This window comes from Camelus ferus, chromosome 2 (assembly GCF_009834535.1).
Source record: "Camelus ferus isolate YT-003-E chromosome 2, BCGSAC_Cfer_1.0, whole genome shotgun sequence".
In the NCBI taxonomy this organism is placed as follows: Eukaryota; Metazoa; Chordata; class Mammalia; order Artiodactyla; family Camelidae; genus Camelus; species Camelus ferus.
Genome location: NC_045697.1, coordinates 76,511,859 through 76,528,574, shown reverse-complemented (window position 1 = coordinate 76,528,574; position 16,716 = coordinate 76,511,859). Strand labels below are relative to the sequence as shown.

The 16,716-nt window shown below is 39.0% G+C and overlaps 1 protein-coding gene across 1 annotated transcript; it reads right to left on the bottom strand.

Annotated features, from left to right (window-relative positions):
* Positions 1 to 5,564: 5,564 nt before the first annotated feature.
* On the bottom strand, positions 5,565 to 16,447 carry OSTC (oligosaccharyltransferase complex non-catalytic subunit). The gene is made up of 4 exons (XM_006184641.2): positions 16,238 to 16,447; positions 12,108 to 12,201; positions 10,395 to 10,592; positions 5,565 to 6,161 (listed from the first exon to the last, which is right to left on the bottom strand). Exons 1-4 carry the CDS (start codon positions 16,374 to 16,376, stop codon positions 6,143 to 6,145), a joined length of 450 nt encoding a protein of 149 aa, XP_006184703.1. The 5' UTR covers positions 16,377 to 16,447; the 3' UTR covers positions 5,565 to 6,142.
* Between the last annotated feature and the right edge of the window lie 269 nt (positions 16,448 to 16,716).

Sequence of the window (16,716 nt, the reverse complement as noted above, 5' to 3'; positions counted from 1 at the left end):
TCTTAATCTCCCTCACCTATTTTACTAATCCCCCTTATTTGTTGCAAATCACAAAATTTCATTCTCTATTTATGGCTGATATATATAGACACACACACATACACACACACACACACACACACACACTCCACATCTTCTTTATCCATTCATCTATTGATGGACATTTAGTTTCTTCCATACCTTGCCTATTGTGTAATGCTGCAATGAACATTGGGGTACATGTATATTTTTGAGTTAGTGTTATTTTCTTTGGAAAAATACCCAGAAGTGGAATTGCTGGGTGTTAGGAAAACTGGATGGCTACGAAAGAATCGTAGAAGAATGCAAAAGAATCAAACTGGATCATTTTCCACACCATATACAAAAATAAATCAAAATGGATTAAAGACTTAAACGTTAGACCTAAAGCTGTAAAATTCCTAGAAGAAAACATAGGCAGTATGCATCGGTCTTAGCAATACTTTTTTGGATATGTCTCCTAAGGCAAGGAAAACAGAAGCAAAAATGAACAAATGGGACTACATCAAACTAAAAAGAAATTTCATAGCAAGGAAAACTATCAACAAAACAGCAAGGCCATCTACTGAATGAGAAAAGATATTTGCAAATGATATATCTGATAAAGGAATAATATCCAAAATAAACAAAGAACTCATACAACTCGACAACAATAAAGCAAACAACCTGATTTTAAAAATGGGCTGAGGAACTGAATAGATATTTTCCTAAAGAAGACATACAGACTGCCAGCAGGTACATGAAAAGGTGCTCCACATGGCTAATCAGGAGGGAAATGCATACCAAGGTCGCGTTTTAAAGAATAAATTAAATATAGGACAAAAAGTAAATGTTCTAGGAGAAAGTACAAAGGCTTTAGAGCTCGACGCTTTAGTCCAACCCAGCGGGTCCCTGCGGAATGGAGACGATCCTAGCGACTAGACTGAATTGTTGTGAGGACTGGGAATAATGCAGATCAAGCAGCCAGAATGGTACCTTCCTTGTTGACTCAGCCTGCTACTTTTTATGACACTAAGAGACCCAGAAGATGCTTGGGGTCCTTGTTACGATTAAATGAAGTAAGAGGTGTGAGGGCACTTTTAAAAGTTGAAATATGCTGTTATACAAATATAAAATGTGATGTAAAAAGATACAGTTAGATATTAAAATTGTCAGAGAATGTCCCATCATCTCAGTGAAAATAGTACAACAGTTCTGAAGACTCTGAATTACAACTGTTCAGCCTATTAACCTGGTGGGACCTTGAGAGCTCTGTGTTTAGACTGGCGCCCACACTCTGCTGTCAAGAGAAAATTCTTTTTCTGAAGTGGAGCAACTGCCAACATAAGCACTTAATGGCATGTGTGAAGATTCATCCTCGACAGGAAGCGTCTGAAGAAATGGACTTTATGACGAGAAGATGCCGTCCATTAACGGAAGGCAGCTCCTTGGCCATCAGTCCAGGGGTGGCGTTCTGCTGGGCGCCGCATAGAAAGCATTCCCAGAGGCAACGGCAAACATCAATCATAAAAACACTTCGTTAAGTGGACATAATAAAAGCAGACATTCCGTGCTTCAACTATATTTATCACACAGGCCTGTGTGCACATTTCCATCACTCCCATCTCCGGGGGAGAATGTACAATCGTGCATTAAATGAAACTACAGAATGTGAAGGGAAGTAGAACCAAAGGGAAGTTCAGAGCTAACATTCCTGGAGCACCTATTATGTTCCAGAGGCCGAGCATTATCTCATTTAATTCTCAGAACCTCCCTATGAGGTAGATATTGTTAACTGCATTTTACTTAGAGGAAAACGAGACTCAGAGAATCTAAGCAACTTGTCCATGGTGATACGGCAACCAGTAACACATAATATGGTCCATCTAGGTCCATGGTCACCATTGCTGAAACCCTGATATTAACACAGCTTATTAGAAGGATGTAGTCACCAAAATGGCTCTATCAGTCTAAGTATAAGCACCTCAAGTGCAATGTGTAATCTTTTGAAGAACTTATTTTTGAGGGAAGGAATAAAGTGGATTTTATTTTGGTAATCTAAAGTTTGCGATGACTTTATTATATACAGGTAGAAATTCCTACTATGTAGTTGGAGACACAGACTGAAGACTAAAAGGTATAAGGCAGAGATTTTGCAGTTATTAGGGTGAAATGTAGTTATTGAAGTCACCAGTGAGAATGCTCCCAAATTCTCGGGGAACGTATTTCTAAAGGACTATAGACAACCGGCAGTGCAGTGGGAGAGGAGTGACCATCAAGGAATCAGACCCAACATTTCGGAGCCTGAACGCTAGAAGTGGTAAGCCTGAAAAAAATGGAAGCTCAGGAGAGCATTTTACTCTTTGAAATGCTGGCTGCCATTAGATAGTGCAGGTAGATATGTCTAGATGTAAACACAAGGGGTGGACCTGAAACCGAGGAACTAAAGCAAAATAGGAAATGGCTTTCTGAAAGAGAAAGAGATCTGAAGATGGCATGGGCTGCCCTGACAGGTGAAAAGATTCCCGTCATTAGCAGGTTCAGCGGAAGTTAGAGGACACCTCATCGTGGATAGTGAAATTGGGACTTGAGTTGTCTCACAAACTTTGTAACAAATTATATGAACTAAATTCCGTAAACTTGGCAACTTGATTGGGCTTTGGGTAACCTTGTAAAGAGAGCCAGACCACAGAGCTAGAGGGGTGAGTTAGGGAGGAATGTCCAAAGACAAGGGAAGAGGTAGGAGTTTCCATTCGAGGAGGTGCCCTTAACTATTATTGAATCAAGGAAATTTCCTAGAAAGTTACATTACTTCAGCCAAGTTGAAGCTGTCAAGTAATGATCAAGATAGGTTGGCAGCCATGATTCCCTCTACTCTGAACTAGAGTAATAAAAGTTATTGGTTTTATAGGGAAAAAAGCATGAAGCAGACCCATAGACTGTATCAGAAATAAACAATGGAGTCCTTCCAGTATCATACCCTCAATTCTGGCACTCCTGCTGCCCAGCATCCCTGTCTTGTGTATTGTGACATGCCAGTATCCAGATAATTTACCCTCTTTGCTTAAGACAATGAGCCAGTTTCTCTCACTCAGGAGTCTTAGTGTTAGGAGTTGGGGTGGGGAAGGTAGAGCTTAGTGGTAGAGCACATGCCTGGCGTTCACAAAGTGCTGGGTACAATCCCCAGTACCTCCATTAAAATAAAAATAAACCTAATTACCTCCCCACTACCACCCCGCCAAAAAAGAAATACACTTTTAAAACAAAGTTTAATTAAAGACAATGGGAAAAATAGGAAACAAAAATTATTTTTTAAAAAACATCTTAGCACAAAAAAGTCTTAGTACATAAGGAAAACAAGTAAAAGAGACTTGGGAAAAAGTGCATTTGTATTTGAAACATTTAGGCAGATAAGTAGTCATTGCTTCAACAACAAATTAAAGGCTTCCCTCACCCCAAGTCTGGGTTTAGGTGCCCCTCCCATGCACTCCTATAGCAAACAGAATCCATGCATTAGTGGCTATTCACTAGATTATACATTCCACATGTGTAATTTCAGGGGTTGCAGTTTTCTTCCTGATGTAACCTAGTATCTGGCATTCCATCTTTTATGACTAAGCATATACTTATTACTACATTCAAAGACTGATCTGTATCAGAAAATAGCAGTATATAATGTGAATAATTGGCCTGCTTTGCAGAAGACCTGGATTCTAGTTCAAGCTCTCTAACAAAGAAATTCACTTACTAGTAAAATGGGGAAATAACCTTTATTCCAGCTTTACACTTCAGGAATGTACCATTTACTAAGAACCTAAGTTACCTCACACTTCCCAATTCAAATGAATGTTAACAACAATCATAGTACAATCTTCCTTTCATAAGCAAGATATATAGGATTGCCTCTCATTTTAATCCTATAAAGAGGATATTTTCTTTATAAAATCTGTGGCAGACAGAGATGGGCTGCTCAGATCCCCTGGTGGACTTGCTGCCTAGCTGCACGGAGCGGGGCTGGCTGACAGACTCCAGTTGTTAGCTTTGTCAGGGTTCACCTCAGCTTTCTAGCCAAGATCATGCTAATCTCAAGATGGCACCAGGCCAGAGACCTGACAAGGTAGCAAGTGGTCCAAGGGTGTAGCCATTTCCACCCAACCTATTCTTCTGACAGGCGTTCTTTCTGCTGGAGCTCCTCATCGGGCTGACAGCACCTGTTAGCTGTGCACCACAGAATGACAGCTTCTCCTGGCTAATTCTGCATCCTTCCTTTACCTCTCCCTGGAGTTCCTCTCCACTAAGCCATTTTGCAATTCTAAGTCCATTTTAATATCCATTTCCTGGAGAACACTGTGATAAGACCAAAGACTAGTTTGTTTCCAGTCTAGTCCATTAATTTACTCTCTTTCATTTATTTAACCTCTGCTGTTAAAATGCTTAGCAGGCTTTTTATCAAGCTGTGACATTTTGGCTTAGTGTCCCCAAAACATTTTAAGTCCAGCACAAAGTACGGGTTTTTTTTCTTCACATAAAATACCACAACTTTACCAGCGAAATTATTTAAATATATCCCATTGTATTTAGTGAGGATATGTTTATTTTACTATAAAAACAAAAACCAAAACCGAACCAAAATTTTAAGAGCTGCTGACATAGAAAAACACACCAAACCTTAACACCACCATCTGGTGGTGCTTAAGAGGAACTGTTTACTGCTCAGTCATTCAGGAAAAGATCTTTTGAAACCTTAACACCTTTGTGTTACTGTCTGTCCGTCTGATTTAATCAAGGTTTTAAACTATGACCAAATAACAAAAAAATGCAATTAAAGCTAAATCAGCCCTTAAAGTTGGTGCATACATATAGGCCTTGTTTTCCTTGCTCAGAGCTTTGGAGCATAGCAACCTCCTCTCCCCACACCAGTCACTCTAGGACAGACTATTAACAAGTCTTGCTTTGTTCTTGTGTATTTATCAGTACCTGAAATTTTATAAACATTTCTTATCTTTCAATTATCTGGCTTCCCTATAAGAACACAAGCTCTATGAGGGCAGAGATTTTATCTGTCTTATTTATCTCCATAACCCTCAGGGCTGCCCGGCATATAATAGGTACTCCAAATAAATGAATCTTTTTAAATTTAATGAACAGCTACAGCAAAACCAGTCTTGTAATTAGAAAGAAAAAAAAAAAAGCAATCCTCAAGAGAAAATTTTACTACAAAGATCTTAGGAAAAGAATTAATCAAGGCACTAGAGAAGTGAAGTTCATGGCCAGATTGGGGAGAACTCAAAGGCCTGGCTAGAAGAACTGGCTCGAGGTGGTTTTAGATGTGCTCAAAGTTGTGGTAATTACGGAAAATGAATACCTGAAAGGAACTTTCATCTAACACTATCACATTTACAACACAGACGTGCAGCCTGTGCTTGGACATTAGAACTTCCCCACGTAAGGCATCCTCCCCACTACACTTGGAGGCTTCGGCTACCAACTGTAGCTAAGAAAGTCACAAGATGGGACTGAGTAATTATAGACCAAAGAATAATACCATCAGTCAATTAAAAAACAAATTTAAAAGGTGTTAATTAGAAAAATTATTTATTTCTGCTCCTTTCATACAGCTTATTGTTCAGGAAACAGTCTTACATACATATCTGAAATGACGTGCTATCCACACGCTCTGTTTAAAGGCAAAGCACCACAGGGAAAGCTGATCAGCTGTCCAGAGTTCTCAGCTTATGGGCTCTCGCTTCTTGATTTTACATTAATTTCTGAAGGTCAGAAATGTCATCTCCAAAAAATGTTAAGGGGGTTGTAAAAATAATCACTTTATTCAATATTGTTGCTGTAGAAATGAAGTATATTTTCTTTAAGGGGAAAAAAAAAAAAACGAAGAAGAAAATGCCGCGTAACATCGTTGGTATGTCAGTACAGGCCAGCAGGAAGAAATACTGATAAGCTTGTCTCTTTGATACTAAGAAGACCTTCTAGTCCAAGCTTTACCATGCTTCCTATGTTTTCACTAGATGTTTCTTTTCTGCTGCTTTTCATCCTTTTCCATATTTCGTATCAGAGGATTGGTACAGCCTTTAAAACATCATTAACAGGAGCAAATTCAATATCCATGGTTCTCTTCTCAAAAGGCACTCTAACCCATCAGATAGCCCCTGTAAAAAACAATTATAAACACAAAAAACGAAAAGGAAGCAACATTTCAAACTTGTCCCAAACAAATTTTATGATGAATCAAATGACAATCTGAAAATATAGTTGTGATACCTCATCATGGTTCGTATTTCATATCCCCACCACCCTCCTCAATAAATATATACATTGCTAGGCCTTGGGTCCATTACCCTTTCCCCTCAAAGGACAAAGCTACAAACCAATATGCTAAACACAGGATGCAGGGGAAAAAGTAAAGGAAATGTCTGTTATGTGAAAGTTAAAGTTAAGAGTTGGAATCAATTTCCTTTGGACTCTCACAACTGCATAAACATTTTTATGGGAAGAAGTTGGTGTGGATTTCCTACAAACCCTAATATTACCAAAAAAGAAGGTAGGGGGATCAGAAGCTGTTCATGCCTGGGAGGTGAGCCCTTGACCCCTCCAGAAACAGTGTGCAGAAGCATCTGCCCTGCACCTCTGTTTCTGTAGGAAATATCCTGACAGCAGGCAGGGGTGTTAACTGTAGCTGTTGAGAAAGTCAAACTTCACACTAATCACACAGGAGATCCTTGTTCGAAATGTACAACTTAGGCCCTGAAATCCTCTTCAAATTAAAGCATTAAGTTTGCTTTTATAAAGTTCCAAATCCTTTCTTTTGCAATAAATCCTTGCAACCTATTATTAATTAAAGATCTGCAGGATCAAGGAAAAAAAACAGAAAAATTGTGTAAAGCTATTCACATTAAGAAAGGATTCAATACACCCTGTCTCCGCTGATGCCTTTAGAACTTCTCTGCTTTTGACCCTGCTTCTAAAACTTGTGGGTAAGCCTAGGCAGACTTCACTCAGTTTCCTCATCTGTAAAACGGAGTTACATCAAAGGGTTTGAAGGATTATATAAGAGAGTCTACTAACACAGTAACTGCCATTCATGGTAAGAAGCACTGGACAAATGTTAGCTATTATTAGTTCAGAGTCTCAAGTTTCTTCATCTCTAAGGTGGGGATTACAAACTGCTCCAGAGGGTTGAGATCTACTATAGTGCCTGACGTATCAGCAGACACAATGTGATTTTCCTCCTTTCCAGCTCCTGGACTCCCCCGACTCCCTGGAGGGCTCGGATCCACCTGCAGTCAACGTGATCTCCCTAGAACTCATCAGCCCCTTTCCTTCTGCTTTATCAGCCTGGCCAACCCACACTCTGAGTACAGAGAGAACTTTCATCTCACACAACCGCCTTCATGATGACTCTGATATAATCCAGTACTTCTCACCTCTACTCACCCCCTCAAAATTGAATAAACAATAAAAAGGCTCTTAGGGTACCTAATGGCTTTGAAGACCTCCACATAAATATGCTACTATAATGCCTGTTACTTCACAAAAAGCATACTTTAAGACTTAAGCTTCACAAGACAAAAAAAAAAAAAAAAAGGTTTAACAAGAAGAAAAAAGGGTCGAGAAGATTTTAAGTCAGTGTCTACTAATACCTGCACCAGTAGGAAATTACTCAACAGCTGGCTTCCACAGTGAAACAAAAGTCCTGAGGACTCTTTAGGGACAGTTGTCATCGGCTTTTGCTGATATGTGAACACTGACTTTTGGACATCTGTCTCTTTCTCTTTTTTTTTTTTTTTGGACATCAGTCTCTTGATACAGCTACATGTTTGTGGTATTCTTCCTTGTAATTAGTGTATGACCTCTACTTATGCATCAAACAAAGCCATGTTTTAATTTGTACAATTGTATCTTCAGGGAAGATGTCAGGTCTTTAAAAAAGCATACAACAGAAAACATACAGCTAGTAGTACCACTCCATTGCTACTGCTTTCTCCTTTTTAAAGGCACCTCTTGCTAAAGATGGTATCAGATTCTTTGTGAGAATACATCCCTGGAGGTTACCATGATGCATCGATTAGCATGGCCATCCTTTATCTCGGATGCTAGCCGCTTATTTGATGGGAAAAAACTCATGGTTACTGGTTACTGTCTTCTTGTTGTCGTTGCTGTTCCACGTATATATTAAACTGCTTATATACATTGGGACATCAAAGAGAATGTGTGCACAAAAAGAAAGACACTTCCCCTCCTTGCTGGTGGTACTAACCACACCCCTATCATGTGCAATATGGAGGCCCACACACTAGGCTCTTTTGAGGCCTGCAAATATTCCAGAAAATACAACACTATTGCTTCCCTTTATTTTCCAAAACTATCCATTGCTTCTCCCCACTCCATACCCAAGATACCAGGCATTAGGAGCTATAGATGAGAAATCATACCAAAGAAGGGACCATAGTGGGGGAGGGTATAGCTCAGCGATAGAATGCATACAGAGTGCACACTTAGGACGCATGAGGCCTGAGTTCGATCCCCAGTACCTTCACTGAAAAAATAAATAAACCTAATTACCTCCCGCTAGCCCCCCTCCAAAAAAAAAAAAAGGGGGGGACCATAAATCCCTTCTTCTTAGAAAGTTAAATCTTAAGATTTAGCTGCACAACAAGTTACAGAAAGCAGCAATTCTCTGTTTAGACTACTGTTCTGCTTTGATTACATCTACACATAATCTACACCTAAAACCCAGAGAGTATACTCTTTTTCTTATTGTTATCTTAGTTAACAATCTCAGACACTGGCCTATAGGATGGGGACAAGATAAATGTTTACGTAAATAATTGCAAAAGTAAGATGAAAGCAATCCAGAGATTTAAACACTTCTCAGAGCTTTTTTGTGAGCAGCAGATAGCTGTTATCCTGAAAGCCAAATGCTTGCGCTAAAAGAAAAACACACATCCTAAGACTTAAACCCTTAAGGAAGAATAGGAAGCTTAAGTAGAATGGGAACAAATCTGGTTCTGTGAGCAAATCTGCCCACTTCTTCTGCTCTGCTATATGCCTCCAAAGGTTCCTTCTGTTTTGGTTGTTAACTTTTAATAGCCTCTTTATGCTCTCTGGGAGGATATCTTTTCTTGTTTCACTATGAAAAACTTCAGTCTCTTCCTATCAGTCTACCTTTTCCAACAAGGGCAGAACAAAGAGGAACAAAAAGAGGAGGCTGGAATAAATCAGTCTTCAAACAATTTAGCAAATGGCCAAAGCTTTTCCAGGGACAAAAATAAGAGCTATTGGCAGAAGAGTCTGAAAGAGCCACATGGCCACACAGATCATCAGCTGACAAGGAACACTGCTCTCTTTTCCCATCCTGGAGGGCTAAGACGGGAACACGAGTGCAGGATAAATACTCCTGACTTTCCAGGGGAAGCCTGTTCCCTCTATCCCAGATGTGTTATGGACACAGACAGCTTAAGCCACAGAACAAGTCAACTTGTGAAATTCAAACAAATTCTTGTATTCCCTCTTATCTCTTACAATAAAATCAGAAAGTATCAGTTTTAATAAATAAAGTATAGTTCCCACTTGATATTTAACATATTCCCTAAAAAATAAACTTTCTAAGAGTTAACCTTTTTATGTTTGCCCAAAGTTCCTGTAGTTACTAATGTATCCATAGGTGAAATCAGAGTATAGGGAAATATGATCAGATCTGTCCATATTTCAAATGAATGATCTTAAATAGAATGATAAAAGTTGCCATATAATCGATTTACTTTTGTTCTAAAGATGGTGCAAGTTTTCTGAATCAAAATAATCATTATATATATGAAATCCTTTCCTCAGTTTTTGAAGAGTCAGTAACTCTCCATCTTGTCCAAGGCTTAATGGGTTTTCCTCACATCAATATTCAAAGAGCATAAATATATCTATGTACATGCATGACTGGGACATTGTGCTGTACACCAGAAACTGACACACTGTAATTGACTGTACTTCACTAAAAAGTAAAAAAATTAAAAAATTGAAACATTTAAAAAAAAAAACAGCAGCAGCAACTAATAGCTTGAAAATATTCCCCGCTAATACTATTAATATGGGAATTCCTTATGTCACAGATTAACCAAAAAGCACTTTGGAGAAACATCTCCAGCCAGTGGTCACTGATGCTACAATAAAATGACTGAATTTTCTCATGAACATGTATGGAAATAACAGTCAGGAAGACCTATTGGTCTCAATTTTACTTCTACCTATAACCCTGAGCAAGTCACAAACTCCTCATCTGTTTAAATGAGGGGTAAATTAAGTCTCCTATGATTTTATATGATCCAGGTAATTATTTTTACCAGTTTTCAGGTTAAGTTGCTGATTACACAAAGTACTTAACAACTTACGGCAGTTTCATTCTCATGAATACTCTAGCCATGAAAAAACTCAATAGGACACAGACGAATCCAATGAATAGAAGAAGAAATCTATTGAGTTTTGGAATGTTTGGTGCATTGGATCGGTCCAGGATTATGAAACCTAAACCTCCCATTGTAAACAGGAAGCTGGATGCGAGTCCTTCCATAATATACTGTCCATTCACTCTGAAAAAGAAAGACCACAGCAAAACAATAAATGCAAATTCCCAGAAAAATTTTAAAAATTTTCCCTAGATTGAAATTCCTATTCCTGCTAAAAATGTTTGTGCTTATTTTTTATTCTTACCTTTACAACTATTTTCTATTTCTGGATATCATTTCAGCAAGCATCTATGCAGAGTCTATTACGTATCAAGCACTGTTCTAGGTTCAGAGGGTACAACAATGATCAGGAGACAAAAATCTTTGTTTTCATGGAGCTTATGTTCAAAAAAAGTTTTTAATTTTAAAACTTCAACTAATGCAACTGTCTCTGTAAAATTAAAACTTATTAAAAGCCAACTATTGTATGACCCTTTAACCAGAACTTTAGGTTTTAAAAGTTCTCCTATTTAAATTTCTACTATCAATTTCAAATTAATTTTGAATTGGTTAGAAATGTTTCCTGAATTTTATGATAATAAATAAGCCTCTTGTTTCAAAGGGAAGTTTTTTACAAGCAAGTGTTCTTAACTGAGGCTTTATGAACCCCACAAAGATTTCCAGCAATCTATAAAGCCTTATAACTATATGCAAATTTTTGCATATATATGTATCTGATTTTTCTAGGGATGAAAAGCTTTCAAAATTCTTGGAGCTCATGGACCCCAAAAAGCAAATCACTCTATTAAAGATGTGATTTACACATCAGCATATGTAAAGAAGAACTAATTGTATTAACTGAAAATCCAACACATATAGCAGTTCCAGAATCCAAACAAATGATGACACTGTCAAAGGTCTCCCTACCAACAAGATCTCCTGGCATCGAGATCCCCTCCACAGAGAATCACAGTAATCCTTCCAGGAATATTCTACGCAAGGAATACCATTAATGTAAGTGTAAATACAAATATACAGCTACATTTAGGGAGACAATTACCAAGAAGTTTTTAGAAGGCAATACAACAAGCATTTCTCAGATGAAACAAACCACACTGCAATGGTGTTCATTGCTGACATAGAACACACAAGGTTCAAACATCAGTTTTCTCATTTAACAGTTTATTCAGGGGTCTACAAATTTTTTCTTAAATAATCAGACTGTATATATCTCAGGCTTGCAGGCCATATGGTTTGTGTCACACTTAACCACTGTAGCTTGTAAACAGCCATAAACAATATAGAAACAAATGTACGTGCCTAATTCCAATAAAGGCTGACTTACAAATAAACAGGTACCAGTGGTTTGATGAGCCCCAGAATAATCTATAAATGTATTTTAAACTGATACCCTCCCTTATATACGTGGTCATGCCAATCACTGTGAAATATTTTATTCCCTAATGAATGAGTAAATGAATAATATACTTCTACTCTTGTTCTTGTCCACTTCCTGCAATCTCTGAATTTAGCATTTTAAATTTAGCTATTGTCTAAATACAGATGGACCCAAGCGGTCTCACTGTATTTTTAAATAGGTAGGCATCCCCCGGCAATCTTCTTTCCCAGCACCAAATCATTCAGAATGGTATCTTTTACCTGTAGGCCAAGAAAGCTACTGGTCTCTGATGCCCATGTTCGTCCGTCATAGAGCCAACACTTGGAGGTTCGACAATAACATCATAAATTATTCCTGTGTGAAAGACAACAGCATATATTAGATTGGATTCCAATTATAACACAGAATTACAGTTTTCATCTGTCTCTAAAGGTTCATTTATATTTAAATAGGACTGCTATGATGTATTATTGTCATCAAATGAGGCCCAGCTTATCCCTGATAAACCATTTATTCAGATAAACCACTCAGAAATTCAACTCAGTATTTTATTTATTATTTTATTGACGTAAAGTTGATATACAATATGATATTCAACTAAGTATTTGAGAATGACTTTTAAACAATACTATCTCTAAAAGAGGTATTTCATAAAAGAAATTTATTCAGTAACTGTTTCTTTTTTTTTTAATGGAGGTACTGGGAATTGAACCCACGACCTCATGCATGCTAAGGACATGCTCTACCACCGAGCTATTTCCCTCCCCCAGAGTAACTGTTTCTAAACTCAAGAATGACTCCACAATAAAGGAGATTTAACATTAAGTTCATTTTAGTTCAAGAAAATATTCCACATATGCTTGGATTTGTTTCAATAAATTGAGAGGTAACTAGAGAAATCTTGCTTAAAAGTAAAATGAGACATTTTAAAATCACACCATTAGGCAGACTGGCAATACTAGAGATTCATGATCATTAATGTTGATATCCATCATTGTGTCGTAATCATCATGATTATTAATATTCATGTCCATCAACATTAACAGTTTTCCCAGTCTTCCACTGTCAACATCTATTCTTTATCTTTTCCACTAGTTTCCACCATCCTCACTTCTAGCTTTCACTAAGCATAGCAAGACTGTCTCCTTTGGCCCTGACTAACAATCACATAGGGATTCCCTAATCCCCCCCCCCCCCTCGCCAAACCTACAAAGTGGTATCTGCACCCAGCCTCACCTCCTTCCCTCCAGCTACAACACAGGAAGAGTCCCTCCCCTTATCAATGTGGGATCCTTTTTGTAATAATCAGGACTCGGTCCCCTCTTGCCTCTTCAGAGACTTTGTTCCTTTGGATACCTCAGTCCTGTATTTTCAACCTCTTGTTCCCTACATCAACATTCCCTTGACTCTAGATCCTCCTGGTTAACATCCCATTTCTATGCTTCCTTTCTGAAAAATAGGCAGGTTTCCTTCCAGGGGAAAAAAACAAAAACATAAATTTGCTGTCTCCACATTCTCACCCTTCATTCAACACCCTCCAATCTGGCTTCTGTCACCACTGATATTACTCTTGCCGAAGTGGCCAATGACCTCCATATTGTCAGATTCAAAGGACACTTTTCAGCTCTCATCTTAGGAAGCTTCCCAGCAGGACTTGATCCAGTTTACTAAGGCCATTTTCTTGGAGGAAAAAAAATGGCTTCTCATGGCCTTTGTGACACTCCTGTCCATGTTTTCTTGCTACCTCTCTAACTGAGCCTTCTCTTCTAGGGAAGCACTAAGTGTACGGCATTCCTTAGGGCTTGATCCACTGTCCTCTTTTCCTACATTCTCTCCCCAGTTGAACTTATTCCTTCAGGCTTTCAACTCTAATAACTCTCAGTGTGCCAACACCTATCAAATAATGTTAGCACCATTAAAATTATATTTTATAATATATTTTATAATAACTATAAATGGAGTATGACATTTAAAAATTGTGACTCACTATGTTGTAGACCTGAAACTTATATAATGGTGTAAATCAACTATACCTTAATTTTTAAAAATTAGCTGTAAGCTACCTAAGAAGAGAAAATTTGTCTATGTTCTTCAATATCTGGCTTGTGTGAGGAGTTCAGAAAACATGTGTTATTGACTAACATAAACCTCTTTTCTCAGTTCTAGACTCCTATCTGCAAACTTGATATATCCAACTATTTACATTTGGCTATGTCCAACTATGATATATTCCAAAAAGATCTGGATTCACCATTCCCCACCAAAAAAACTTCATTTCTTCAGTCTCAGAAAATTACACTTCCACCTACTTGTGCTTAAATCAGACACCAATAAGATTCCTTCACACTTCATTCTCCTCCTACATCCAATCAATCCATCATCAAGATCTACTGAATCTTGGGGGGAGGGTGTAGCTCGGTGGTAGACTGCATGCTCAGCATGCACAAGATCCTGGGTTCAATCCCCAGTACCTCCATTAAAAAAACAAACAAATAAAAAGATCTACTGAAACTACTTCCAAAATATCTTTCATTAAATTTTCCTCCATCTCTGCTGCCACCAACGTCGTCTAGTATAAATGAACCACAAAACTCACCTAACTGGTCTCTCAGTCCTATATAGGTCCATACTTTTCCCTCTGCCTAGCATACCATTTCCCCCAGTCTTTCTGATCTTGGCTAACATGTCACTTCCTCAGAACCGCACTCCAATGTAAATGATGTTCCCAACTCCCATTATTGTCTCATAACCTCTTGTTCCTTTCCTTTAATGCATTTGTGGAAGTTCGCAATGGAAAAAAATGTATGTGATATTTAACATGTCTCAACCATGACATTATAAGCTTCAGAAGGGCAGGGCCCTTACCTGTTTCATTCACTGTTGTCCCCAGTACCTAGTGCCTGGAACTTAGTAAGGACTCAGTATACTATTTGCTGAATATTTCTCAGTAATAAATATTGTTTATTTATAAAGGTACACCCACAGTTTTTACAAGAGACTCCTTTCCAGTGGCAAACCAATTCCCTGAATGAGACAGCTTGGCCACTAAAAGATTTCCTTTTACTTTCCCTGGAAATTGGGGCAAAGAATCTCCCCATTACAATAATCCAGGGGGAAAGTGGCCAGAATGAAAACTGTGAAGCTTCTAGCAAAGGCCCTGGCTCCAAGAGAGGTAGAGTTACAGAAAAGATTTCTAGCAGATGAAGACTTATTTTTTTTAAATGCACTTAAAATTTTGTTTATTCAATACAACACCTATTAATGTGCCAAGCAGATGTTAATGCTAATGCACTGCTAGGATAATATCTTACCAACGTAAAAAAATATCTAAAATGTAATTCATTTAAATAAGTTAACTGTTACTATTCTAGATTTGGGAGGAGGGTAAATCCAAAGGTACACCCTAGAACTAAGCCCACATAATTTCTGACGCTTGTCTCTTCAGTGCCAACTATTCTCACAAAACATCTATGAAAATGAAGATGTCTATGACTATTGCCTTAAAAGTAAAACCATCTGCTCTTCCTTTCCCTAATCTATTTTTATAATTGACAAATTAAATACCCCACTTCCCAAAATCTAAAAGTGCAGTAGCACACAGCTGAGTAAATCACAGAACCGCGGCCTGAAAGGGTGGTGGCTATGAAAAGACTGTAGCCTGATTGCCAGCTCACCACTATACAAAGAGACGCCCCTTCTGCAAGGGACAGGATAAGATGATAGTGCAGCAGTGTTCAACAATAATGCTATTTTCCTTATTCTTTAAATTCTCGACTTCCGCTCTTTGAAGTAAGATAACCTTCCGCAAATCTATCCTCAGTCTCAAATATTTATCCAAACCGTGGTTTCAGAAGTTCCCATTCATACTTATTGTTGACTGGGGCAAAAGCAACACCAAACCCTTAGGTTTGTTAGCTCAAACCTAAGGACTGTCAACTCTCTTTCAAGGATTCAGGGTCCGTAGACAAAGAGAAGGTAAGAGAGTCCCACACTCTCTCGACCAACTGTGGAAGTAGAATGGGCCAGAAAAGACTTTCCCAGGACCTCCGTCAAACAACTTATGGCATGCAAAAAATAAATAAATAAAAGAGAGCAACAATCTGGGCTTGAAAAAGACATTATTCGACTCGGATCGCTTGGCTAAAAGATTAGGAGAGGGAGAGCAAAGGGAGTGAGAACACGAGTCCTCTCAAGATACAGGACAGGGCGGCAGGGCAAGTAAACCCTTGGGCCGTTAACACTTGGGACCCCAGAACTTCCCTCCATCCTCCGAAAAGATCGAGAGCAGAGCGAAGCTTTCCCGGGCTGAGAGCCAGCCGAGCAGACGCGCCCACGGCGCGGGCCGGCTCTCCGCGCCTCAGCGCCTCTCGGGACCCAGTCAGGCCGTTACCTCCGGTGATGAGGAAGTAAGACACCACCACCAGAGCGTACACCGTCATGGCCGACGGCATGTGCACCCAGGGCGGCTTCTTCAGCTTCAGGTTGGGGCATTCGAGCACTAAGAACGGGATTCGGTACAAACTCTCCATGTCGGTGGCGGCAGGGGCAGCTCGGCCTGGAGCCCCAAGCGCCACCCGGAAACAGGCCCGCCCCTCCCTTTCGCCGGCGCGTGCGCGGGGAAGGGACCTGCAGGTCCGCAACGCTCGGAAGCAGCTTATATGCCGATAGAAGAAAAGGGAGAAACTATAAAAACAGATAAGTGATGAGACTTCAAACTATGTACTACTGAATCTTGCGAAATATTAATTTGAATGAGAAGCTCAGTTATTGCCAATGTATAAGCAGGTGATTTATGTACCTTCAAGGACCTACAGGGCTTCAGACGTGGCCAAGCTAGAGAAGCAGGAGGAACCGAATCCTTCTGAGCCC